The 24,020-nt window shown below is 34.0% G+C and overlaps 3 protein-coding genes, 1 long non-coding RNA gene and 1 other non-coding gene across 8 annotated transcripts; 2 read left to right on the top strand and 3 right to left on the bottom strand.

The window, feature by feature from the left end:
- Positions 1-346: 346 nt before the first annotated feature.
- On the bottom strand, positions 347-5,951 carry LOC145610253 (endonuclease 4-like). Of its 4 annotated transcripts, none has more exons than XM_081665559.1 (11): positions 5,833-5,951; positions 5,665-5,748; positions 5,413-5,540; positions 3,464-3,644; positions 3,089-3,199; positions 2,962-3,017; positions 2,348-2,431; positions 1,858-1,950; positions 1,412-1,479; positions 1,097-1,170; positions 347-777 (listed from the first exon to the last, which is right to left on the bottom strand). In XM_081665559.1, exons 3-11 carry the CDS (start codon positions 5,527-5,529, stop codon positions 626-628), a joined length of 936 nt encoding a protein of 311 aa, XP_081521685.1. In that variant the 5' UTR covers positions 5,530-5,540; positions 5,665-5,748; positions 5,833-5,951; the 3' UTR covers positions 347-625. The 4 variants fall into 4 exon arrangements, with proteins under 4 accessions (XP_081521685.1, XP_081521686.1, XP_081521688.1 ...); XM_081665560.1 differs by having other exon boundaries at positions 5,665-5,724; positions 5,833-5,902; XM_081665562.1 differs by lacking the exons at positions 5,665-5,748; positions 5,833-5,951 and having other exon boundaries at positions 5,402-5,535.
- An 861-nt stretch (positions 5,952-6,812) lies between these two features.
- Positions 6,813-13,156, bottom strand: LOC145612006 (uncharacterized). Its single transcript, XM_081667388.1, has 5 exons — positions 12,997-13,156; positions 12,043-12,231; positions 9,555-9,653; positions 9,291-9,442; positions 6,813-7,424 (listed from the first exon to the last, which is right to left on the bottom strand). Exons 2-5 carry the CDS (start codon positions 12,220-12,222, stop codon positions 7,037-7,039), a joined length of 819 nt encoding a protein of 272 aa, XP_081523514.1. The 5' UTR covers positions 12,223-12,231; positions 12,997-13,156; the 3' UTR covers positions 6,813-7,036.
- A 3,029-nt stretch (positions 13,157-16,185) lies between these two features.
- Positions 16,186-19,440, top strand: LOC145612380 (uncharacterized). Its single transcript, XR_014106592.1, has 5 exons — positions 16,186-16,347; positions 17,951-17,990; positions 18,107-18,179; positions 18,474-18,539; positions 19,082-19,440. It is a non-coding gene; the product is annotated as an uncharacterized LOC145612380 (long non-coding RNA).
- Positions 19,441-21,034: 1,594 nt separating this feature from the next.
- TRNAM-CAU (transfer RNA methionine (anticodon CAU)) lies at positions 21,035-21,106 on the top strand. The gene has a single exon. It is a non-coding gene; the product is annotated as a tRNA-Met (tRNA).
- Positions 21,107-21,375: 269 nt separating this feature from the next.
- LOC145611453 (endonuclease 4-like) lies at positions 21,376-23,701 on the bottom strand. The gene is made up of 10 exons (XM_081666784.1): positions 23,588-23,701; positions 23,145-23,325; positions 22,827-22,937; positions 22,680-22,735; positions 22,475-22,574; positions 22,385-22,410; positions 22,261-22,353; positions 21,939-22,000; positions 21,767-21,840; positions 21,376-21,519 (listed from the first exon to the last, which is right to left on the bottom strand). Exons 1-10 carry the CDS (start codon positions 23,699-23,701, stop codon positions 21,386-21,388), a joined length of 951 nt encoding a protein of 316 aa, XP_081522910.1. The 3' UTR covers positions 21,376-21,385.
- Between the last annotated feature and the right edge of the window lie 319 nt (positions 23,702-24,020).

The following is a 24,020-nucleotide window of genomic DNA, read 5'->3' as shown; positions in this document are numbered from 1 at the left end:
GAAAACTTGAATAATAGCTTAATAACGTATGGAACAAGAACAAGACAGGCGTGTAGTAATAAGCTAGCTAAGTCATATTATATGATCGTATAAAATAATTTTGCATCATCATATCCAAAATTAATATTCAGGGAATAATCACATTGTCCTAACCCCTCAAGAACTCGCGACCAACTATTTGTTGTCTATGGAATTGAAAAGACTTCTCAAAACAAATTTAATGGTCGTGTGACTACTTAATTAATTAAAAGCCAACGATAAACCAATTGTCAAACAAGGCTATCAACTTAACAATTAAGGATTAGAAGAAAAATAATAAAACAAATTATGTTCTTTATTGAGGCAATCGATTTGTATTGTACATAACAGGTAATAAATAATGCCTGAAGATGTCTGAACAAATGCAACTAATATAAGATATTTTACAATAAGCAATACAGTCACTGAATGAATCAGTATTCGAATGAAGAATACATTTTACTTCGTACATCAATATATACATGATCCAGTAATTAACTTCTCAGTAGATTACCTCAATATATACAGCAATGAAGAATGATGATATGGTTTTCTTCAATATATCAAGAGCGTGTATCCTTTTTAAATAAGAATGAATGATGCAGTCTCATGCAAAACTGACTCCTTGCTCTCCTTTTCCGGCATTGGAGATCAGCCCGCAAGAACTGTTGAATATACGGTTGAGAGTAGCTGCCAAGCGAATTCCGCCTTGAGCCAGCCTCCTTTCCACTATGGGTAGCCGAGTGAGGAAGTATTCGTCTATGACACAAAATGCAGACAGCAGAAATCTAATTAGATAAAGAGAACAAATTGGAACATTCTTTGTATGACTATACACCGTAATAGTGATACAATGCAAATGATCATAAATTCCATCTCTAGTCCACCTTCCCACTACTTGATTATCCCAACATTCAGGCAGTCTATACTCCTTATTCAAGCAGCAGTAAAAAATTAACAAAGCAGAAGGTCAATTTGTGTCTATAAATGTTATTAGTCTTGCCTCGCACCAGCAATATGCAATTTTATAGTCTTGCTAGTCAAGACACCATAAAGCGCATAATTTTGTAATACTCACCTCCCAATACACTTCCTGGTGTGGCATTCTTGTATGCATATTTGCAAGCAAGTTTGACGCTCTCAGATGCATACCTGCAGAAGGACATTCTGTGGTGAATCTTTTCAATTCAAAGAGATTACTGTCTTTAATTGCCATAATATTGGCAACTATAGTATTGATGGTTCTTGTCGCCTTCTGCTTTCATGAGAACAGAATGATTTTAGCTTTGCATGCAGAGGAAAAATACTAGCACATGAATTGCACAAAAATCTCAAATGGCCAATTCCAAATGACAAACAACATTTAGAGAAGATTTCCAATGAGCATACTTACGGATTTGGACAAACTGTGCGGTTTGCATCACATTCTTCCCACGACTCAACATAGTTAGACCAATCTTCCTAAAAAAACCAATTGAATAGAAATAGAAATGTTAACGGGAGGTAGATAGCAAAAACAAGTTAGTGAAACTGCAGATACTGATAAAAGAGAAGGGAGATAGCAGCATTTTGTTGTTTTTCCATTCTCTCGAGGAGATTTACATGGAAAATGAACCCAAGACATTATAGAGACAAAAATTATCTTAAAGAATGATAATTGAGCATGTTGATGGACTTGAAGACTAGTAAATTAGCAGAAATCAAAAAGTTGGAAGATACATAAGCATACACAATAATTTGAATCTTCGCAGAAAATTGAATCTATGTTTAAGAAATTTTATTTATGCAATGAAATATTTTCAGTTATTTTAAGACAACATTTAATAAAAGAAAATTTACCGTTATATTTTTCTGCATGGATTCTATCATGATGTTCAGATCTGAACCATAGAACCTCTTCAAGGCAGTATCAATGATTTCTGTATCCCACACCTGAAACAAACACAGGCATTTTTTTTTTTTTTTGTTGTCTCAAACTCGAAAGAACATAAACCAAATAAACCCTGCACAATTTTATTCAGTATGATTCTATACGGTTGAATTAGTAGTCACCTTACTAGTTTAAACTACACAACCATATAGATTATCATTTCTTCCTGTGTGAGGATGCGAGATATTAATACTTCCATTTTAATTACTTTCTGTGCAGACTACAGTAATCTTTTTTGTCATCAGTACACATATATTCACATGATTCAGCCAAATGAAAGGAAATCTCATGTCCGCCTCACTATGTATTTTAAAAATTGATTGGCTTCCGTCTTAAAGTCATTCACTGAATTCATAGTTCATATAAGGAAATGGGAATCGTGGGACACAGAAAACATACATGGTGCAAATTAGCCTTCCTGCGGTACCAATGAAGATGTATTCTGTTCCCTCCCAGATCACCAAGGAAACCACAATGCAGAGGCTGCACAGGACAAACCCAAATAATGGCTTATTTTACAGTAATAAGTAAATAAAAGCAGGCAACCGATCAATACACACACATCTGTGACAACTATCAGGTCAAAAAAAATAGTGGAAAGAGACAGCTGAGACACATGAAGAAGAATTTATTTCCAGTAGGAAAAATATTGCCACAAACCCTTCTTCCTGTGTCAACTTATCCTTAATGACTTGAAAGCTTAGCTTGACAATACACACTATAAAACTCAAAACAACTCAGAATTAACAAATTTACATTCAAATGCTAAAATGAAACAACGACCAGAAACTTGAATAAGATCACTTGAACATTTTTCTATCTTGAGCATAAACTTTTTTTTTTTTTGGTAAAAAGGAACAAAAGAATAGATCACTTTAGTCCTGTAGATCACTTGACTAAGAAATACATATATGTTGTGTACAGTTTTTCAATGTTATATTCTGCATCACTATATGCAATATAAGAAAGACTTCACTGCTACAAAGCCTAATCCAACAAGGAAGAACACTAACCTGGTGAACATCACCAACAAAATGTGACAGAAACATGAGAGCCTCGGTCAAGTTATCTGTATTTAGTAAATCATCAGTTCTCAGCATCACAGACAGAGCAAAAATGAGAAGATATTGGTACTCATACATCTTGATTTAGAAGCTGAGTTATGGCATGCTGACATTAACTGCAACGTATAATTGTAGGTTGCCCCAGTCATACATCTATTCTTGCGTCCAGAAGAATCATGGCAGTCTCCTGCAGAATATGATCGAATCATTGTAAGAGTGAACAGATATAGGAAACACAGTAAGGTAGAAAAACATGTAAATTCACATGTTACAGCCAGTGTCAAGCCAACTTGATCAGGATTTAGGAAACAAGTATTAGAAACATGTTTTTTCAACTGAGAGCTTAAATTGACCAAATGTCACATATTTTCAATCAAGTTTTTGCAATAATTCAGATTGTGACAGATAGGCAATTGTGCAGACTGGAGATCATATCCGGCAATAAACTTACTGGCGTAGTCATAATTACACCTGAAATCAGGTGTATCAACAAAATGCAACGCACGACTCCAATAATAGTGGGAACGAACTGCAAATAAATCAGCCCAGGAGCAGACAGCAGCTAGTTCTCCTTCAGCGGACTCTGGAAGCAGTTCTTTCACAACAGCCATGGCATTTTCAGTAAGATATCCCTGAAATATGAAAATTCACATGAGAAAATTAATCCTTTTCCTTGCATTTCATTTAATATTTTTTTAATGGGTTTTCTGTGACAAGAAAGAAAAAGAGACAACAATGAGCACTTGAGCAGTATGACAGGCTGTAAAAATCTGGACATGAGTGAAAGGGATAATCTAATCCAGAGATGTCACCCCTTCAAATCAAATGAGTTTTCAAAGAAATTAAATCGTACTTAGCAGTGACAAGAGGAAAAATGTTCAAAATGATCAATATATCGCGCGTAACAACTTAATATATCACTTGAATGGATTTCAACTCTTGGCTGGTCAAGCAAAAGGTGAAACTCATCCGAAGTATAAAAACTAAAATATAATTCGTATTGATGTAATCTGCATCAAACTAATCAAAGCCTTCGACATTTAATACAAAGTTACATGACAATAGAAAAGAAAAGGTAAAGAACAATAGACAATTCAACTTAGCTGCTGAGCTTAAACATATGGCAAATAAAACTGAGAACCATGCTATCTGAAAGAAGTACATTATTTTTGCAGATATCTCTCAAGTGGAGCTGAGCCATATTAAGTTTCCTGTGCTGGGTTCTAACACTACAAAGTGTCAAACTGGGCAACTGTTGGAATATTTCCAATAATAATGTTATGTGTGAGAGGTTATCCCACATGGAAAAAGTAAGAAGGGAATGTATTGTTTATATTGTAAACAATTAGATATGAGTTATGAAATGGGCTAAGTGGTGTTTTTGGACATGTGGGCTAAGTGGCTTATATATATTTATAATCAAAGACTTAGCACTTGGCCACTTGACACGGACACGGGAATTAAAGCCTAAAACGATAATTAATTTTTGTCAGTTTATTTTAACTCTGATTATTTAATTATATATTATTTAATATTTAATTAAATGAAAATTGAACAGTTACAATTATCATAACTGTTCATTCTTATCTTTTCGTTAACTGCCAATTTTGATCTATTTTTTTCTCCCCTTTTCTCTGTTTTTCCTCAAAAAGTCTAGGGTCTCAAGATCGTTAGTACTAAACGCTCTTGAGTGTTCAATCTTTGTATCCCAAAAACGTGTTCATCATAGCCTTGTTAGTACGGTGGGGCGAATAACGTTTTTAGGAAAGTGTTCTCGTACACGCCTAGATCCATTGTTTATTTTGTTGTTCCAATCTACTTTTCAACCAACAGCAACAACTAGCCACAAAATTGATATTCAGGTGGTCTTTCTATAATCAACCAGGGGATCATCTTGTCTAAATCAAATGCCTCTTATATTTAGAGAGATCAGTGCACATTCTTATTTGATTCGCGCCTGATCACTTCTATTTACTCAAACCTAAGTAGCCGAGCAAAGTATGGCACTTGGGCACAGCAATATCCAAGCTAGAAAAATCATCAACTCAGAAGCAAAGCCTTAATCCAGCATCTTAATCTTCGTCCGAAAATTCTAAGTCCTCGCTAAAGGAATCATACCACAACACCCCCACAAGATAATACAACCATCAACAAACTCATCTATCTTAACACAGCTACATGGCCTACATCATCATATTAAACAACAATAAACCAATAAACCATGCTTGCATAGTTTACTACTCTTAGTACTCTACAATCAGAACTAACCAATACATAGATAAAATTAAAGTATTTGTAAATCAAAACCAATTCATCAATCATAACTCAAAAATCAATTCTTTTTGGGGGGAAAAAAAAATCAAATTGTCAAGAATTGTACAAAATCTACCTTAGTTTTACCTCAGCAATTTTGCAAGTAACATAATGACCATGTTGTCCCCAACCAAAACTGCCAGTAATCAACTGAAGAAACACAATTGCCATCCCACTTACCCATGAAAACTTGGACAACCCCATTTTCCAATTACCTGCACAGAAATTATATTTTTAAAAAAAAAAATCTTAATTAACAGAAATTAATCCCCACAAAAATAAAGGTAAAAGGGTCATAAAATATTAAAGTATTAAAAAATGAAATGAAACAATTTTCACCTGTTCTTCAATTGCTACTCAAAACCCAGAAAAGTCAACACTACGAAGCTTGTACTGGTGCTGAAGAAAGAGCACCAAAGTAAACTGCAAATTATTGGTCATCAATCATACTGTAATAACTAATAAGCAAAAGAAAATTCGGATATTTTGGGGGAAATTAAATATTACTTGATCCCCGTTATTATCAGAGTGATCAGTGCGCATTTTCTTTCTTTTGGAGAACGTTTACCCGTCTAATTTCTTTGACCTTTTTTTTTGGGTGCGTGTGAGAGAGATTTCGTAACAACAAAATCTATCTAAAATTAGGTAAGTAAAATCTTTCAAAAGTAAATTTGGGTTTTTGGCTTGGTGTTCCTCAAAACGAATTGATTAATTACCAAATAGTTTGTTTAACACATGTTCATGGACACATATTAAGTTACAAAAATATATTTTTTTTTAAAGAAAAATCCAATGTAAAAAATAATTATTCAACAATTTTTTTAAAAAATCGTTTATATAATTTATTTAGGGCCTGTTCTCATTGACTGAACTCAGCTGAACTGAATATTTTACAAGAGAAGGAAATTAGGAGCTGAACTGAACTGAACTGAACTAAATTGAGCTGAACTGAACTTCAACGTAAGAGAACAGACCCTTAGTCAACAAAATATTCTCATTATATCTGTTATAACTTTATAGATTATGAATCTTTTATATAGGAAGTATTGTTTTGTGCCTATGGAGTATGGACACACATTTTCCATGGAAGATTTACTTTTTTGTCCTAACAAAAAATTTAATTTACTTTATGTTAACATAATGTGACAACTACAAGGCCTCAAGGTTACAATGTGTTTTTGCTTTGCTATTAATCTATTATAGACGAACTTTGCTAGATGAAATTACTACATTACTTTCCCCAGAAGTGCCTGAAATTATACTTCACAATCAACAGTTTCCATCTATTTCCTTAGATGAAGGTTGCAGTGGGCTAACAACTTCCACATTCGATATTTGGAAGTGGCAAACATGAAAGATAAGTTGAACAGATTCCTTGTGTATTCGGCACACTAAATTAACAGAGCTTATAGCAATATAAGCTTAAAAGGCATCGATTGTCTTTCCCATGAAAAACCCAAAATTCAACAGCATATGAATATCATATCTATTCCTGATTTACCAAAAATTATCAATATAACAACATTAGAGGTTACAGTTTGATCCTATAGACAATGAATAACTCCTATTTTATCCTGTTAACAGACAACAGTATGGTCCGGACAACGTAGTCTCCAAGTACGCACCACACAAACAATAAAAAAACCTTGACAAAGGAGTCTGTATCACCTAGAGGCTAGAGCTATACAACAAGCAACTAGATATTCGGGGGCTAAAACAGCCAGTTGACAGTTATGTTCCCAAGCCACAAGAAGAGTGGAAACTGAGCCAATGCAATCAAGAGCAAGAGCACATGATGTTTGCCTGAGTCATAACTCCTCACCTCTGCATACAAAACTCTCTTCATAGTCTTCACCAGAAAAATTCCCATGCTAAGGCAGGTCAAGAGTAATGTGATGTAATAAGAGTGTCTCCACAATAGTTTTCCAACAAGAGCCAAAGATATGCCTGTAAATGCATACCCTGCATATGCCACGATATCCAACAGTGGTGTTTCCCCACTGCTGAGTGACAGTAACGACATTTTGAGTAGTAAAACCTGTAAAAACCACCCCACTAATCCTTTCATGAGCAGCCAGTTTACAGTCTCTGGGTTAAACCTGAAATTTGGTAAAACAAGTGGTTAAGTTCAAAGTATAATGATAATCAGAAACCAATTTGGTAAAACAAGTGGCTAAGTTCAGAGTATAAAGACAAATAGAAACCCAGAAAAAGAAAATCAAAATTTTTACACAACTAGAAAAGTAAGGAGGTTCAAATATTATACTTGTACTACTTCTGATCATGAAAAGAATTATTGAAGTAAAAAGGCCACAGAACCATTACAATAGAAATCTAAGCATCAGAAAACACAAGAATTACAGCTTCCTAATTCAAACTAGATGAGAACTGATCAACGAAAAAATCAAACAAAGCCATCATTCACCTTTTTCCCTAGGTTGAGATCATGACATCAAACCCCTTGCATAAGCTACAACAAAGTCATCAAAGAAAGATTTATTCTTCCTTATTTACTGAATTTTAGGATTTATCCCTCTATTGAAGCCCATATCAATCACTAAATTTTTGCACGCTAATCTATAATATTATTAAAACTCAATGGGATAACATGGTATCGCCATGTGTCATCATCCTTTATAAACTTTGCGCCACATGGCAATGACATGTCAAGACCTATTCATGTACACTATATACAATAATTCAATGCAAATTTATGATTGAAATATAATTTGAACCACTGAACTTAAGAACGACATTTACCATCAAACTATCAATGCCTCTTAATACTTATTGTGCTTAATAGAATGATTTAAACTACGCGTTGTAACTTACTAATTTGATTGTAAAGCTCCTTATTTCGCAATTTGTATAAACTACTCAATATACTATTGTTTCATTATTTATTATACAATTAATAAGCAAACCTAAATTTAGTTTTTTAATTTCAACTTCAATTTACTATTGAAATTTTGTAACCGTTGATGGGCATCAAATATTCCTACTACATACTTTTTAGCTTACTCCCTTTAATATCTATAACACAATACAAGTAATGACCTGGGACATCGTCAGGCCAAAAACTAGTTATGATAAAAAGGCACTCGATTTATAAAAGGCCAGAATCAGATCAAATCATCTGCAAGTGTTGAGATTTTATTAAGATGGCATAAACTAAACAAATGGGTATTGGCCACCATTACACTTGTGATACAGCAGTCATCTTTACAAAGAACATAAGAAACCTAGTCTCACATTTGGAAAATACCTCCAGGCCCCAGAGTTAATTACATCTTGTTTGTTCAATATAATTTCACAAACCTTTTCAACAACCTGGCAGTACAACCAATGTATAAAAAAGCTCAAGGACAATGAGGAGATGAAGGTCCTTCTGCGCCTAGGTGCGGCTCCTCAGTGCTCCTCTTTGAAATGAAGTGCACAGAAATTTGCTTATGAGCACCTCCGGGTACGCCTCAAGTGCACCTCATGTGCCTCTTTATATGCAACTCGCCTAGAGCAAAATAGGAGCTCTACCCTAATCCTAGTGCCTTAGCGCCCAGGCACGCCTTTTTATACACTGGTACAACCAGCCACCAATGACCTAACTAGTATAATTTCCACATTAAATCATACAACATTGAGGTCAAAAGAGTCTCATTCTACTGACTCGGTTACAAACTTCCAGAGATTTTCTGAACCCAAGTTCAGACAAGAAATACACTATACATGGGTTTTAAAAGTTGTTCCAACTTCCAAGTGCTAAAATGGGGTCTTTCTTTATTAACAGGAAAGGTGTTAGGCCTCCATACAGGGAAGCTCACACCTCACAGGGTCCACAAATATTTATGTCCTACGTATTCTAGATAACGGATCCCAAACAATTATGATACATATAAGGGGAAGTCAAAACAAAGAATAGACATATTAAAGTTTGATCCAAGACATGCACAAGTAAGCCAAATACTTACTTTCCATTCAGCCCCAAGGATAATCCAGCAAGCACAACATAGGAAAGAAATGCCATCATAGGAATGTAAAGATCTGGTGCATTAATATCATAAATTGGAGGTTTGTAAGAGATTTTGCCTGCCATAGGCTCAGTGATCCTTGTCCAGTGCCCCTATATTAAAAAACCATCAAGAGAAACAAAATAAGAACAACATTACAATAAAATACAGAAAATATTAGCTTAACAACCAGACAATATAGGAATTGTAGTATGAAAAGCTTACCCGGTGCATAAAAGGAAACAGAACAACCTTCAACTTGTTCCTCACATAGTCATCATTCACTTGGAAATAATATTGCGGATCAGCAAAGTACCTACTTATCTGTCAGATTTATCATCACAGCAAGTAAAAAAAATTTAAACTCTTGAAACTGGAGAGCAGAACTACAGTTCAATAAATGATTGAGGAGCAAAAAGGGACCAGAAATAGGCCACATATAAACAATATGAAATGTAGTTTCTCCAACAAATGGCACTATAAAATTTTAATCATTAGGCAGAACATGTGGGAGGGGAAAAAAGGGTTAAAACAATATGATAGCTATTTTAATGACATTTAATGTCAGGGGAGGGGAAAAAAATGGTCAAGACACAAGACAGTTGAGTCCGCACCAACAAAAAGTTATTACTCAGAGCCATTTTAATGACATTTCAAGGCAACTAACAGATTTACTTCTACTTAGTAACTTTATCACTCATATAATACTCCCTGTGCAATAAAAGCTATTTACTATTTTTGTATGCCCTCTACATGTTTGCCTACTTCAAGACTTGTAATTCACATTTTTCTAAGTTGAAGTAGTTTGACTCTATGAGATGGAGGTAGTTATGAAAGATTTGCAACCTTAACTTCTTAACAGCCATAGAATAAAAGGATAAAAAGGGATAAGAGGGCTGTAATAAAATCTGTAGTTCGAACTTGATCTTGCCCCAATGGTTTCTTTGAGTAACAAGCTAACAAGAATATATGGTCTCTATTTTGACAGCAAAGGATAGCTATTTTTGTAATAAAAATATACTTCCTCCATCCTGTTATTTTTGAAATAAAAATACGCATCCCAATTCACATTAACCTTAAATATCTTTAGTTATGTAAAAGTAAAAATTATAAAAAGTTGATATTATGAAAATATATTCCGAGACACATCTAACAAGACCTCACATGACTATATCTTTTTATTTTTTTTATGTATAAATCACAATATGTGGTTGAAAAGGATCATGTGGATAGTGTCAAATGTGCAAATGATGCAATAATTCTAGAACAGAGGAAATACTTTAATTTTGAACATAGATTTGGATAATGAATATTTGCTTTTAGTCACAAATGGTCACAAATCTTCCTTTTTTGTGCTTTCAAGTCACCGATATTATTACTCCCTATGTCCTTATTAGTTTGCCCCATTGTAATTTTTTGGATCAGATTTCAAAAAAAAAAATAAAAAAAAATATTACCACAATAATATACTCAAGAAGTGGGACCTTGTTACATTTGTTACACTATCTACTTTTAGAATATCAAATTGTCATAATTTTTACGCATATAGAACTGGCGATAATTATGTCTCAAAACGTATATTGAAGACCATAAAAAGCCAAATTGGGCAAACAAGTAGGGGGAGAGAGGTATTTTTCCAAAACTACCATATATTTGAATTATGGTCTTCATTACGATTGCCTCCATTGTCCATTGTCCAAATTCTCATTAACCCTCAATATGTTGGATTTAACTAAGAATCGTGGCAAAATTATCGTAGCAGGATGTTCATTTTGTGTACTGCTCACATTGAACTTTGTGATACAACTTATGTCAAGGCATCTGTTTAACTAGAAGGTTTCATGACACTCAAGGGTCCCATACATGCAGCCGAGTCTTTTGTGGGTCCAATGGATTTTCGTGGCAGCAAGCATTTTTCATGTCTTTGGAAACGATAAAAAAATGTAATGCGGCTTTGGTCTTGCACTCACATGACTAATCATGTGAAATCTCAACGCAAATGATTTAAATTTAAACTTCCAACCAATATCGTGCAGTTTATGGCATTAATGTATAGATATTTGAATATATCTATCAGCAAATGCAATATGTAGCCAAAGAAATTAACATTCCACCATTGATTTCCAATGACTGTATTGCAGGTGAATTTATATAATGGAAAATCAAACCCAATAAGTAATTTATAAAGCAACATGATCAGCATGTTTACGTTTGCTCACTCAGAAACACAACCACCATTCCAACATATAGATACAACTATACAAGTGTTCAAACACTCTTTTATTAGCTAGTCTGATTGGTTTTGCAGCTCTAATTCACTAAAGGTATAGCAGTTGTAGCTCATTCTAAATTAAAAATTGAACCATCTCTTTAGTGTACATGGGGGGGTGTCAATACAGAGTTTGAGATGTTAAAGAAGCTCATAAACATATGGAATAATCAACAAGCAATTTCAGAGTAAGTACCAGGATTCTCACTATTCTAAATGATGATTAATTTCACCGAATTTTCTCAACAACAAACAAAGTTTTTCCTAAAATCTGCATCCTTCTATGTTTGTAAAAACAACAGTGTGACAATCCCATAGTAATGAATTTAGCCAAGCTCAAGAAAATTAGATTCCAATCAAGAAGCTTAATAAATCATAAATCATTACACAAAACAGCATGACAGCCATAACTGATCTCTAAAGCGGAAGAATACTGGCACTTACATTGCTTTGCACATACTCTGAGCTCGAACCGAAAATTTTCTCTCCATATGCACTCAATCCACTACGAAGCAACCCAGAACCAGCTCCAGTGAAAGCAGTCCCAAATGGACTAGCTTGGGGAGGAAATTGTGGCTGTTGACCGGCTTGGCCCCCAGGCTGAACTCCCACGTTATTATACATGTTGATTATCTGTAAAAGTTTGGCCAAAAGTCATCTAAAAGTAACATCATCAAAAGCACATACAACAAATTCCTTACAATACAGCTATCTCCTCAAAGAATTACAAAAGCATGTAAACAAACTCCATTGCATATTACCTAACAACTTAACAAAGTTTCTTTATTCTGTATCATAAGTCCCTTCGAAATTTCAATGCACAAAAACTACATTTAAGCTACCCATAACCAATCTATAGAGTATCACTCATAAGTTCAGAATGTCAATGCAATAGAATTTTCTTGATCTAGCGCGAAACTGCGTAAAACTTCAAACGACATCAAAAAAAGACCGCCAGTAACATCTTTGATCAGCCATTTGTCTATTTCAAGCAATAATATAATTGCTAAAATCAAATCTCTTCCTCCAAAGAACTTGGTTAGTACAAAAAAAAGGCAATTATTAAAATCCCACTATCTAGATTATGTTAAGAACAACAATTGACCTTCAAGAACCCTAAACAAAATCGAATAATTTGATTGTCAAATGCCCTTAGATTTTAATTGGTTACAGAAAAGACAACCCAAATTACTTCACTAATCTGATTAACCTTGAAAACCCCTAAAAATCCATTGAAATGACAGTGAAATTGAAGGAGAATGAACCCTTAATCGTTAAAACCCTAAAAAAATCAGTGGCAAATCCGATTGAACACACAAATCTGGAAATTTAAAAATAGAAATCTGAATTCGAAAGAGTTAAGCAATCTAAGAAAATAGTGTAGATGCATTGATTTACCTGCGAGTGGAATCTGGAAATAGCGGAAAATGCCCCAGAAAAAGGATCTTTGAATTTCGATTTAGGAGGAGGAGGAAGGAACAAGGAAGAAGGACAGGGTTTGTAGATGGAAAAGACGAAGAGCAATGTAGGCTCTTCAATCGTTGTGCAATGTGCTGTACTTCCTCTTTTCTTTTTATTTTCACTCGAGCTGTACCCGGTTAATATGCCATATTAACCAACTTTGTTAATATAGTGGCATATTCGCAATTATGAGCAATGAGCAAAATATTTTAATGTTATTTATGCATTTCAATGATGTGACATTAACTGGACGTTTTCTAACGATTTACAAACTCCGTTTCTTCATCATTCACCCGTTCCTTTCTTCTCTCTCCTCTCTCCTCTCTCTGTAATTTAGCAAACATTCTCCATTGAACAAACCTCAGCAACTACGGAAACATAATCATTCAACTACCAAAGCAAATTAAATCATACTATAGCAATAACATCCCACCATTTGCAATTCCGTCAATTTCAATTTCATAAAATCAAATCAATAAAACCAATCGTTAAACAATCAAGTCCAATAAAACTTGCAGTAAATTTGCATAATCAACCATTCACAGTCAAATATAAAGGAAAGGGGAACAAATTGGTTCCAGAAAGCCCACCTTTGCCACCATTACCACCAAACCCATAATTATCATGCTCGCTTCTGCCTCCGCCACCACTACCATCACCATACCTCTTATCTTCTTCGACAGCCCACTAGCATCCTCTCTCCCTCCACCATCCTCCTCCTCATACTCATCTACTCCTTCATCCTCCCCTTCCTATTTCCCCCCTCCGCCACCACTACCACCACCATACCCAGAATTCCTCGCCAGAACAACCGCCTCATTAATTTGAAATTCGATTCGAATTGCGACATACCGGACTTGTAGAGAAGAAGCTCTCGAATTGCAGTATGGCCAGTATCTTAGGGAGGAGAGTCAGAAGAGTGAGGAGAACGGAGTAACAATAGGTGTTGCAACGGAGTGTAGATATGGAAGCAGTTAACGCCGGTAGTATGATGTTAAAGCTCCTTCCGCATTTTTACGACTTTACCCTTAGTAAATAGGTAAAAATGACCTTTTGACCCTCATATAAACGTTACTCGTTAATATGGCATATTAACCAGTATTTTCTCATTTTCACTCTCCTTGTGTATGTTTTGGGAATTACTAGCATTTTTTTAAATTTTTTTTTTTCCACCAAGTCTTATACGGAGTATGTAGCTAGCCACACCGCGTGGCAGGAGTTACTTCGTTAAGTGTAATAGGTTTTTTTTTTTTTTTTTTTTGTGTAAGAAATCAAGTGTAATAGGGGTTACTAATTTAGTCCAGTGCGTTGCACGAATTAAGTAGCCCATTATTTGTTTAAATAATTGTCAATTTTATATAAAAAAATATTGTGGCCGGCCACATGGCCCGCCACATATGAAACTTTGCCTTTGTCCGACCGGTAGATCAACAAATGCAATAAACGTGAATAATGTAAATTTCCATTATTAGATTCAACCACCGAAATCGAAATCGAAACCCTCGTTTAGGGCAGTTTGGGGCTGGTGGTTTAGGATTAGGATGGACGAAAGGGTAAGGGAAGGGGAGGGGCGATTTCCCGTGCGCGAAAGGGAAAGTCCGGTTCGGGGTGGGGGTAGGGGTAGCAAGAACGGGAAAAGGGAGGGGGATGGCTGCGTAGGTGGGGGTGGGGTCGCGCCGGCAAGGGGGAGGAGGTGGCAGTGAAGTGGATGGGTGGCTGCAAGGTGGTTGAACGGTGGCTAAACCCAACTAATAGAAACAGTAACAGTAAAGTCATTTGGTAGTGAAATATATATTTTAGGGATTTGTGTGGTAACAAAATAATTTATTTTTTTAAAAAAAACGGGTAATAAATGTGACACGGAGTGTTTTCGCTGGTAGCAAATGTCAATTTTTCCTCAGTATTACTAAGAAAATAAAAATTGAATATGTTTTAAAAAAATAACATCGCTCAGTCTGGCGTGGTACTCTCAGACCATCGATCACCCCTTAACGCTACCACAATTTCTGCAACCACCGGCCGCCACCACGATTTCTTCGACCACCATTGATCACCCCTCGACGTCAACTTCCAACCGTGGCAACCATAGCATCGGCAATCAGGTTCTGCAAATAAAAAGGTTAGGGTCCGTTTGGCATCACTGTGGTTTTCTGTTTTTTGGTTTTTTGTTTTTTAAACGTATATTATATATGTCACATAATGAATCAAAAAATATTTAGAGTTATTAAAATCATGATAATTTTGAAAACTGACAACAAAAAAGTGGAAACACCTTTTTCTTGTTTCCTGTTTTTGGTTTTTAGTTTTAAAAAAAAAAAGGAAACAGAAAACAGAAATTGATGCCAAACAAGCCCTTAGTTTTCCTTAATTTGATTTTTTTTAATAAGTGTATAATTGATGTTATAAATGCTAATTAGATTCAAATTTGACAATAGTTTAAATCTGTGTATCATTGTTAAGCTTCATGATTGTGTTGATTCGCTCAATTTTTTTTGTTTACTAGTTTACTTCAAACCGCTAATTTCAATTAGCGGTTTTGTATAATTAGCGGTTTTGTATAATTTGGAACCGCTAATTCAGGGTTCGTTTGTCATCGCTGTGATTTTCTGTTTTTTGGTTTTTTGTTTTTTAAAAGTGTATTATATATGTCACATAATGAATCAAAAATATATAGATTTATTAAAATCATGATAATTTTGAAAATTGACAACAGAAAAGTGGAAACACCTTTTTCTTGTTTCCTGTTTTTGGTATTTGGTTTTAAAAAAAAACAGAAAACTGAAAACCAAAAATGATGCCCTCAATTAACGGTTTTGTTATAGACCAGAAAAAATTAATAAATACGGTTGTTGACATGGACTATACTTTATCAAAATGTAGCATATTTGTGGAATTTTGTTATCTTCTAACATTATCTATGAAACCACTCTCTATCATATTTGTGGAATTTTGTTCTCTTCTAACATTATCTATGAAACCGCTCTCAAAATAGAGATACATAGTGTTAAAGTTAAAACGAGCAAGTAAAAAAAAAAATAGAGATTAGGAATTATTATTCCCATTTCTACCAACCAAACATGGCCTACATGGGTTTACAAAGATTAGAGATTATTGTTCCCATTCCCACCCTCTATTCCCATTTACCAAATACCCCCAAGAAAGTATTAATTTCTTCATGAAATAGTTTGGGCGATCGCTAAGCACCTTTTAATTGGCAGGATTCGAACCATAAAGACACAACCTTATTCTCCCATTGTCATACTTTCTGGGTTTTTCTTCATCAAACGGGTAAGCTTACATTAAATTCCGAAATTCTTTTCTATTTAGTTTAGGATCTTGATTGATATTTCCTGCACCTTCTGTATATCATATTTGAAATTTGGGTTCTTTTATTGTTCTAATTACTTCGTATTATATTGCTTTTTTATTTTCTCTAATATGATATAGGTATTTTTGGTGGTTATATTGTTGTTGTGTTAATTTTTTTGGATGTTTATTTAGCTTTGGATTGGATTGATGGAGTATTGTTGACTAATTTTGTGTTGCATTTACGTATGAGCTACAAGGGTATTATAAATTACGAATGTCAGAGGAAGAATTTGAACATATGACCTAATCGTGTACACATGCCTCATTTGTGATGTTGCTATGAAATTTAGATGTGTTCTGTTTGAGATTTTGATGAAATGGGTATTTTATATTCTAAAAGGATAGTTATGAACTTATGATGAATGAATTGAATGAGTTTTGGCTGAATATAAAAGCTTATAGCTAAACTTATTGGGCGAATTCAGTTTAGACTTGTTTGGTATTGTTAACTCTAGCATCATGGGTGTATTTGGGTACATGTTTAATGAGCTTTACCCTTTCATCATAATGTATTTTTGATTGAAGAAATAGAATCTGATTGTTAATGGTTTTTATGTTAAGTAACGTAAGCCGTGTTAAGTGTTAAACTGTAGAAGCTGAAGATACTGGCTCCTTAATAAATGAAGTAGTTTCAATAGAAAAGCCTAATACCCATAATTACGAGGTCACCACCAGGTCTACCACCACCATCTTCCCATTTTTCACTCTTGGGTATAATTTTGTGGGTTGGTGAGGTGGGGTTTTGAAGAGGGTGTATGGCATGTGCCTTGGTGAGGTGATTTTTGGGGTGGGTACTGTGGATTTTCAGTTGTAGATTGGTGGTTTCGTGATGGGTGGGGTGGGTGATATCAGGAGTGGTTTTTTGATCTTTCCACTTCTTCCCAAATAAGGGGGAGGAGAAGTTCTTTGGAGATTGAAGTAGTGGGAGAAGATGGTTTTGCTGGATATATGCTTCCAAGAGTTTATACAATTGGAAATGCCGCAAGTATTAACTGGTGTACACTAGATTTTTGGGTCCCTTGGCATAAAAGCATGAGGCATGATGTCAAATTGTCAATGCAGGATGAGATGAAACTGATAAGCTTGGTCAGATTGAACATTACCTTGGTTGTTGGCAGTCTGGGCTGAGTAATCTTGTCTGGTTAATTTTATGTTTATAGCTTTAACTCATATGTATTAACATGTTATGCCATCCACATGCTTACTAAAACCTATATATTTTTTTATTATCATAATACGGCTTATGAAAGAGGCTTGAGTATGTGTTAACATGTGTGTCTTCTTGTGGTAACCTGGTTGGCTAAGCTAGCTTATGGAATTAAATATTGATTCTCTTATGGAACTGATCATTGCGTGCATGCCTTTTTTGAGGTTTAAAATTTATTGTCAAGTCTTGGCTGGTAGCTGGTTGCAATGTCGATTTAGCACTTCCTCCTGACCTGAGAATATGCTCTTTCTCCTTCAATCTCCTTGTGATTGTACCAAATAGCTATTTATTAACCCTCTATCTTTTTTTTTGTAGAAAACTTCATGGATCCCAAAAATGCTGCAGAGATGTTGAAGTATGTTTTGTCTTTGAATTTTTGTTTCACACTCTCTTAAGTTTTTATTATATATTTATATTAGCTCGACTTTCTTTTCTGTCCTTCTTTAATGAGTTAGTTCTTTGTTTTTGTAGGCACTTGGAGAAGCAGAATGAGTTACTCGACGATGCTCATAAGAAAATGGCTCATGAATTGCACAGGCTGCAGGTCTTTTACTATATTAATCGTTAATATATCCGTGTTTATTGCAGATATTGGAGCTTACAATGTTAACCATACATGATTTCTCGGTGGAACATAGAAGACATTTAGGGAAAGATATAGTAGAATTTATCTTTGTATTTAATTCTAGTTTATTCAAACATGAACTGATGGTACATTTTGAAGGATCTGACATTATGTTGGTGTTGAATTGTTAGAACACCATAGTTATTTCTTTGGTTTTCCTCTTTAAATGAGTTTAAGCACAATCATGATTATTATGATCTCATGGACTTACAGGTAGAAGAAGAAATGCTAATGCGTAAATTCTATGAGCTCACATCTGCTTTGGGCTTGAATAAAAAGGTATGTTCATACATTTTGATGTTATGTGTTTACACTTTACATTTTCAGCTGTATATCTACTTTGATGTTAAATCTGTATGTTAGACAATTGAATCAAATTTGTTGATTAACATATAGCCTGTTCCATTTCATGTGATCCTTTTACTTTTAAGAGTGCTATCGTTATAGCTTTTCCGTGATCGATTCATTTTGAGTTTCCTTATAGTTTCTCTGTAATTGTGATATTCTCCAAAAATAATTTGATTATGCTTTCCAAACTATCATATATACTCCTTCCATCTGGCTCGCTGGAACATTTTAGTAAATCCTATCCTTTATGTAAAAGGTTGGGTTAACGGGATGAAAATAACAACGAACAAAGCATAGGCTTATCATTGAAATCACATAGGCATATAAATTATGGAGTTGTTGCAAAGCCACTAGCTAGTGTAGCTACATTCTATACAGCTCTCGAACATACCCCCTCTTCCCTTATTCAGTTCTTCCTTTTATGTAAAGTTCTTCAATAATGAATTTCCTGATATTTGAGTTTCACTTTACAGAGTGAAGTGAACAGAATAGCATATATTGATACAGAGAATGAAGAACGGCAAGAACCTAACACTCAAACTGATGAAAGGAATGAACGGGAATGAGCTTTTTTTGGTGGATAGGATCAGCTCAGAATTGGCTAGTAGTTGCAAAAAGGAACAGCATTGTAGTAGTAAACTTCTAAGATACTTATTAGCTTCAGAATTCTGGGGATTCAAGAATTTTGAAAGTAGTTTAATATCTTGTTTCTTGTTTTTGTATAAAGTTGTACTTGTATATACTTACAAGGGGAATTTGTTTAGATGAAAATTATATAGAAGTATGTAAGGATTTACTAGTTCAATAGAGAAAGTTCAAATTCTTAACAAAACTTGAATTTTGGTTAGCATTTCCAGCAACAAATGCGACTTCGGTGTCTATAAGAAAAAAAGAGAAAGAAAATGGGGAGAACATTAATCTTATAAAAATCACATTACAGATTTACGGTAACAAGTACTTTATAATTTTTGACAAGTTTCACCGTATGAAAATGTTAATTGTTGTAATTTTAAATACAAAAAAGTAAAAATAGATGTATTCAGTTATGGAGTACTATTTAAAAATCTATCACAAAGGATTTTAGAAGTTCCCTCCAGGTTTTCTCCTTGGGAGGATTTTTTGGTTCCCTCGAGGGTTTCTCCCTTAGGAGGGTTTTTCTAGTTTTCATTGCTAGATTTTCTCTACTTTTTTGAAGGTTTCCTTCAATCTTCTCCTTCTCTCTCTTTCTCTTCCATCTCTTTTCTTTTGATATCAATTGTAAATTTTTGTAGGGGCTTCCATCGGTATTTTTACTGGTGGTAAGCCCCAAAAAACCTTTTTAATTGCTTTCAATAAAAGATCACATCTTTATGATGGAGTTTGATCTATTAGATTTATTTTATTTGTTTGTTTGTCCGTCAAAGTTTAAAGATTTAGGGTTTTACAATCTATAAAAGTGTCTAGAAGGCCATATGAGTTTTTTCACCCAAACAACTATTTATATGTGGATCTCAAGCCGAATTAGTGCTAACTCACAGATTGTATTGCTTCAGATGAAGATTTTTATAAAGGCGATCGTTGATCGAATCTGCGATGTAACTAGTTCAAAGGTGAATTGTATTTGTATTGGAATTTTAGATTTCTTCGGAATTGTTTGTAAGTGCCGTTTGCTATCTTTCATTAATGAAATCTTTTCTCTTGTAAAAAAAATAATAAAAAAAGTTATGGAGTACTATTTAGATTTTATTTTTCTTTTCAAAAAAAAAAAAAAAAAAAAAAAACTAATTATAGTCTAATGTAAGTTTAAAACCACAAGTTTATAATCTATAACTTTATACTAAAGGCGAAACCAGAAATGACACATGTCATTTCCTGGTTAAAAATTTTCCCTCTAAAAGTTTTTTTTTTTTTTAATTTTTTTGGCCAAAGCTTCTTAGAGAAGTTTTTAATACAAACTATATAATAATAATTCACTTCCTATTTGATAAGCATATCTTATTCATATGCAATAATAGTTTTCTATCTATAACTTTGTAATGTAATTCAGAGTTATTTTTATTAGTCGGGCATATATTATTCTCTCTATTTTCTTTAGTGTGATAAATTTTTTAATTATTTTTTTTGTAATTACAGAACTTTCATCTTATTTTGCAATTAGGTTTTTTTAATAATTAAATAGCAGTCTGAAACTAATGATATGTATTAAAAATTACCGTGCATGGCACGGGACTTAACCTAGTTTAACAATAAAAAAAAAAATCAACAATATTTTTAATCTTATCTTAAGACGGATAAGCAAATTTCAAATTCGAATTAAACAAAAGAATAGTAAAGAAATTTTTTAAAATAGAATGAGTATAAAGGCAAATGAGGTCTTCCAAAAAAAAAATTGTAAATGAAGTGAAATGATTCTGTCTTATATTTTAAAGCGTAAATATAATCACAACATCAGAGTGGCGCAGCGGAAGCGTGGTGGGCCCATAACCCACAGGTCCCAGGATCGAAACCTGGCTCTGATAGATTATGAGAAAGCTTCCTGCCCATTTTTTTGGTTTTTCAATATTATGTATTGACTCTTGACTTTTTTGTTAATAATATTCATGTATTGAATCTGTATTTTCTTATATGCTTTTGTAAATCTAAATTGAATCAATATGCATTCGCATTGAATCTGATATCTTTACACAAAATCAAATTTAATCTTACAGTAATCAAAGCTTAATTTGAATGCATAATGCTGATAAAAATGTTTGTGGCACTCAGAACAGTTATCTCACTGACTATCACCACCAATCCTGCTACAAGATACTAAGTTTATGATTCTCCATTGTGACTTGGGCATCAAAAATCCGGTTAAGCGTAGCAGCTAAGCGAATTCCACCTTTAGCTAACCTTTTCTCCACGATTGGCAGCCTCGAAAGGAAGTATTCATCTGTTACAAACAAAACCAAGATAACCATTTTAGGAAGCAAATATATGCAATTTGCACCAATAAGACTAACAATGATGCTTGTATGGCAGTAGTGTAATGACAAGTTTTATCTACAACTAGGTTAGTAGCCTACATTTTACTGTGCAACCAAGAGATCACATTTTGTTCTATTTTACATGGAGTATCTTCTTTGATTAAGAAAATGCATATTTATGTAATACTAAGATGGGAAACTAAGTATATATACCATCCAAGTGGCTTCCTGGTGTGGCATTCTTGTACGCGTATTTACAAGCCAAAGAAATACTCTCAGATGCGTACCTGCACAAGTTTAGAGTATTACCTTACCTCTGTTGAGCAGGGGAGCTTATGAAAATTTCTGAAAACACACAGCATGGAGAGTGTAAGTAGAAACTTACGGAGTAGGACAGACTGTATGATTACATTTTTCCCAGATTTTGATCTCGTTGGACCAGTCATCCTGATTATACCCAAAAAATTAACATGAATATTAGATGTTGATACACAGACAATTTGTTAAGTTTTGCGCAGTGCATCACAATATGATGCTAGAGGAAACAAATCAAACAAGCGCAACATTTGAAAGTATGCTGAAACTACATCTCTGATCTACCATATAGTATATACTGTCATACAGTTCTTGAAAACATTTTTACTGATGTAATAAAGAATTTTAGCTAGAAAGGGCCATCAAAACATTGATTCAACAAAGAAACCTACCGTGATATTTCTTAATAGCGCTCCTATCATGGTTGTCAGATTTGAATCATAAAATCTCTCCAAGCCAGAATCAATGATTTCTGTGTCCCATACCTAAGGAAAAAAAATTCATTTTAATACATACATACATACATACATCGGGGTATAAGACTAAAGAATGGTTTAGCATTTATTTACAGTAAGCAAGAAAAAAAGGAGAAGGAAAAAGAGGAACCAATACAACAACGTACATGATGCAAGTTAGTGCTTTGATTGTACCAGGTGACATTAATCAAATTTCCACCTAGATCTCCGATGAAGCCAACATGTAGAGGCTGCATTAAAAATAAATATTCCACCATTATTTATAAATTGATGATGCCAAATTCAATTAGTTAGGAAACTCTACTAAATGTTTTAGGGAATTACTCAGGACTTACTTGATGAATGTCACCAGCAAAATGAGACAGGAACATGAGAGCTTCTGTTAAGTTATCTATGAATACACAGTACATATTCTACGAGTTAGATTAATAGAAACTGAAAGACAAAGTAATAAACATATTTGTAGAGCATATACGACGTACATTTTTGTTGAGTACCATAGTTATGGTAAGCTGATGCAAGTTGTATGGTGTAATTGTACATTGCTCCAATCACACATCTATTTTTTTGGTTAGCAGAATCATGACAGTCTCCTGTAATGTAAGAATGAAAATAAGAAGTCAACATTGTACTATACTATCGAGTTTTTTATATAGTATGGTTAGCTGAGTTCAGACTCTTCAGAGTCTTGAGACAATATTGACAGTAAAAAGAAAACTAGCTAAACTGTCAAGTTATTGCTGGATTTCTGGATCGGCCACTGCATCCATGGTAAATAGTATGAATGAAGTAAAGCTTACGGCAATAATCATATTTGCAGACAAAATTTGGGGTGTTAGTATAATGTAATGCAGAACTCCAGGGATATCCTTTACGAATCTCAGGCAGATCAGGCCAAGAACAAACAGCTGCTAGTTCGCCTTTAGCTGACTCAGGCAACAATTCTTTGACTGCAGCCTTAGCATCTTCAGTAAGAAATTCCTAAAAACAATAGCATTATCATTTGCAACATTGCATCAGACAAAATCCATATATGGATCCGATAAATAATTTTAATCATAAAACTTATGCAAGCTACATTGACTGTCAAATCTTGAAAGTTTACTAGAAATTGGTACATAAAAACTTCACTTCAAACTCGAAAAAGTTAGATTGATCAACCTTAATCTGATCCGAACAACTTGTTTGACACGTCTAAGTAGTCTAATACGAAGTACATGTTAGATTACACACGAGTTCTTACCTCGGCTATTTTACAAGTTGCATAATGGCCATGTTGTCCCCAACAAAGAATTGCAGGAAACAAGTGCAAAAAAGTAAGCACCCCAGCAATCCAATTAAGCTTCATAGACTCCATAGCTTCTGAAATTGTTATCCAACAAGAATACTTAATAAAATTAATCAACTTTTCATAAATACTCAAATTTGTATAAACTATTTGCATTTATCACCTTAACCAAGATACAATGTGAAGTGTTTTAGAGTGGTTGGCTAGATTAATCAAACTACGATTTTGTTGAAATTTGAGTTTGTTTATTATTATAAGCAACTTTGAGATCAGCTTTGAGATTTTTTGTTCATTTTTTATATACTTCACTATTATATGTTACATTATCTACCCAATATTCTATACTGTGTACTATTTTTAATTTGAATTGGAGCTACTCCCAGCTACT

Source organism: Chenopodium album, chromosome 24, assembly GCF_948465745.1.
Source record: "Chenopodium album chromosome 24, dcCheAlbu1.1, whole genome shotgun sequence".
NCBI classification, from domain to species: domain Eukaryota; kingdom Viridiplantae; phylum Streptophyta; class Magnoliopsida; order Caryophyllales; family Amaranthaceae; genus Chenopodium; species Chenopodium album.
Note: the sequence above shows the minus strand (reverse complement) of the source record. Positions and strands in the feature narration are given on the sequence as shown.

What these genes read in the sequence shown, in the direction of transcription:
- LOC145610253 (XM_081665559.1), bottom strand. Translation starts at nt 5,529, where the DNA reads ATGGGGTTGTCCAAGTTTTCATGGGTAAGTGGGATGGCAATTGTGTTT. An exon ending in GGAAGGCTAATTTGCACCAT is followed by an intron (nt 1,951 to 2,347) that starts GTATGTTTTCTG and finishes TGTTTGTTTCAG; the next exon opens with GTGTGGGATACAGAAATCAT. An exon ending in ACCAGGAAGTGTATTGGGAG is followed by an intron (nt 778 to 1,096) that starts GTGAGTATTACA and finishes TTTGTGTCATAG; the next exon opens with ACGAATACTTCCTCACTCGG.
- LOC145612006 (XM_081667388.1), bottom strand. Translation starts at nt 12,222, where the DNA reads ATGTATAATAACGTGGGAGTTCAGCCTGGGGGCCAAGCCGGTCAACAG. An exon ending in TGTTTCCTTTTATGCACCGG is followed by an intron (nt 9,443 to 9,554) that starts GTAAGCTTTTCA and finishes TTTTTAATATAG; the next exon opens with GGGCACTGGACAAGGATCAC. An exon ending in TCCTTGGGGCTGAATGGAAA is followed by an intron (nt 7,425 to 9,290) that starts GTAAGTATTTGG and finishes ACCAAATTTCAG; the next exon opens with GTTTAACCCAGAGACTGTAA.
- LOC145611453 (XM_081666784.1), bottom strand. Translation starts at nt 23,701, where the DNA reads ATGGAGTCTATGAAGCTTAATTGGATTGCTGGGGTGCTTACTTTTTTG. An exon ending in TCATGTACGTTGTTGTATTG is followed by an intron (nt 22,411 to 22,474) that starts GTTCCTCTTTTT and finishes ACCATTCTTTAG; the next exon opens with TCTTATACCCCGATGTATGT. An exon ending in CGCTATTAAGAAATATCACG is followed by an intron (nt 22,001 to 22,260) that starts GTAGGTTTCTTT and finishes GGGTATAATCAG; the next exon opens with GATGACTGGTCCAACGAGAT.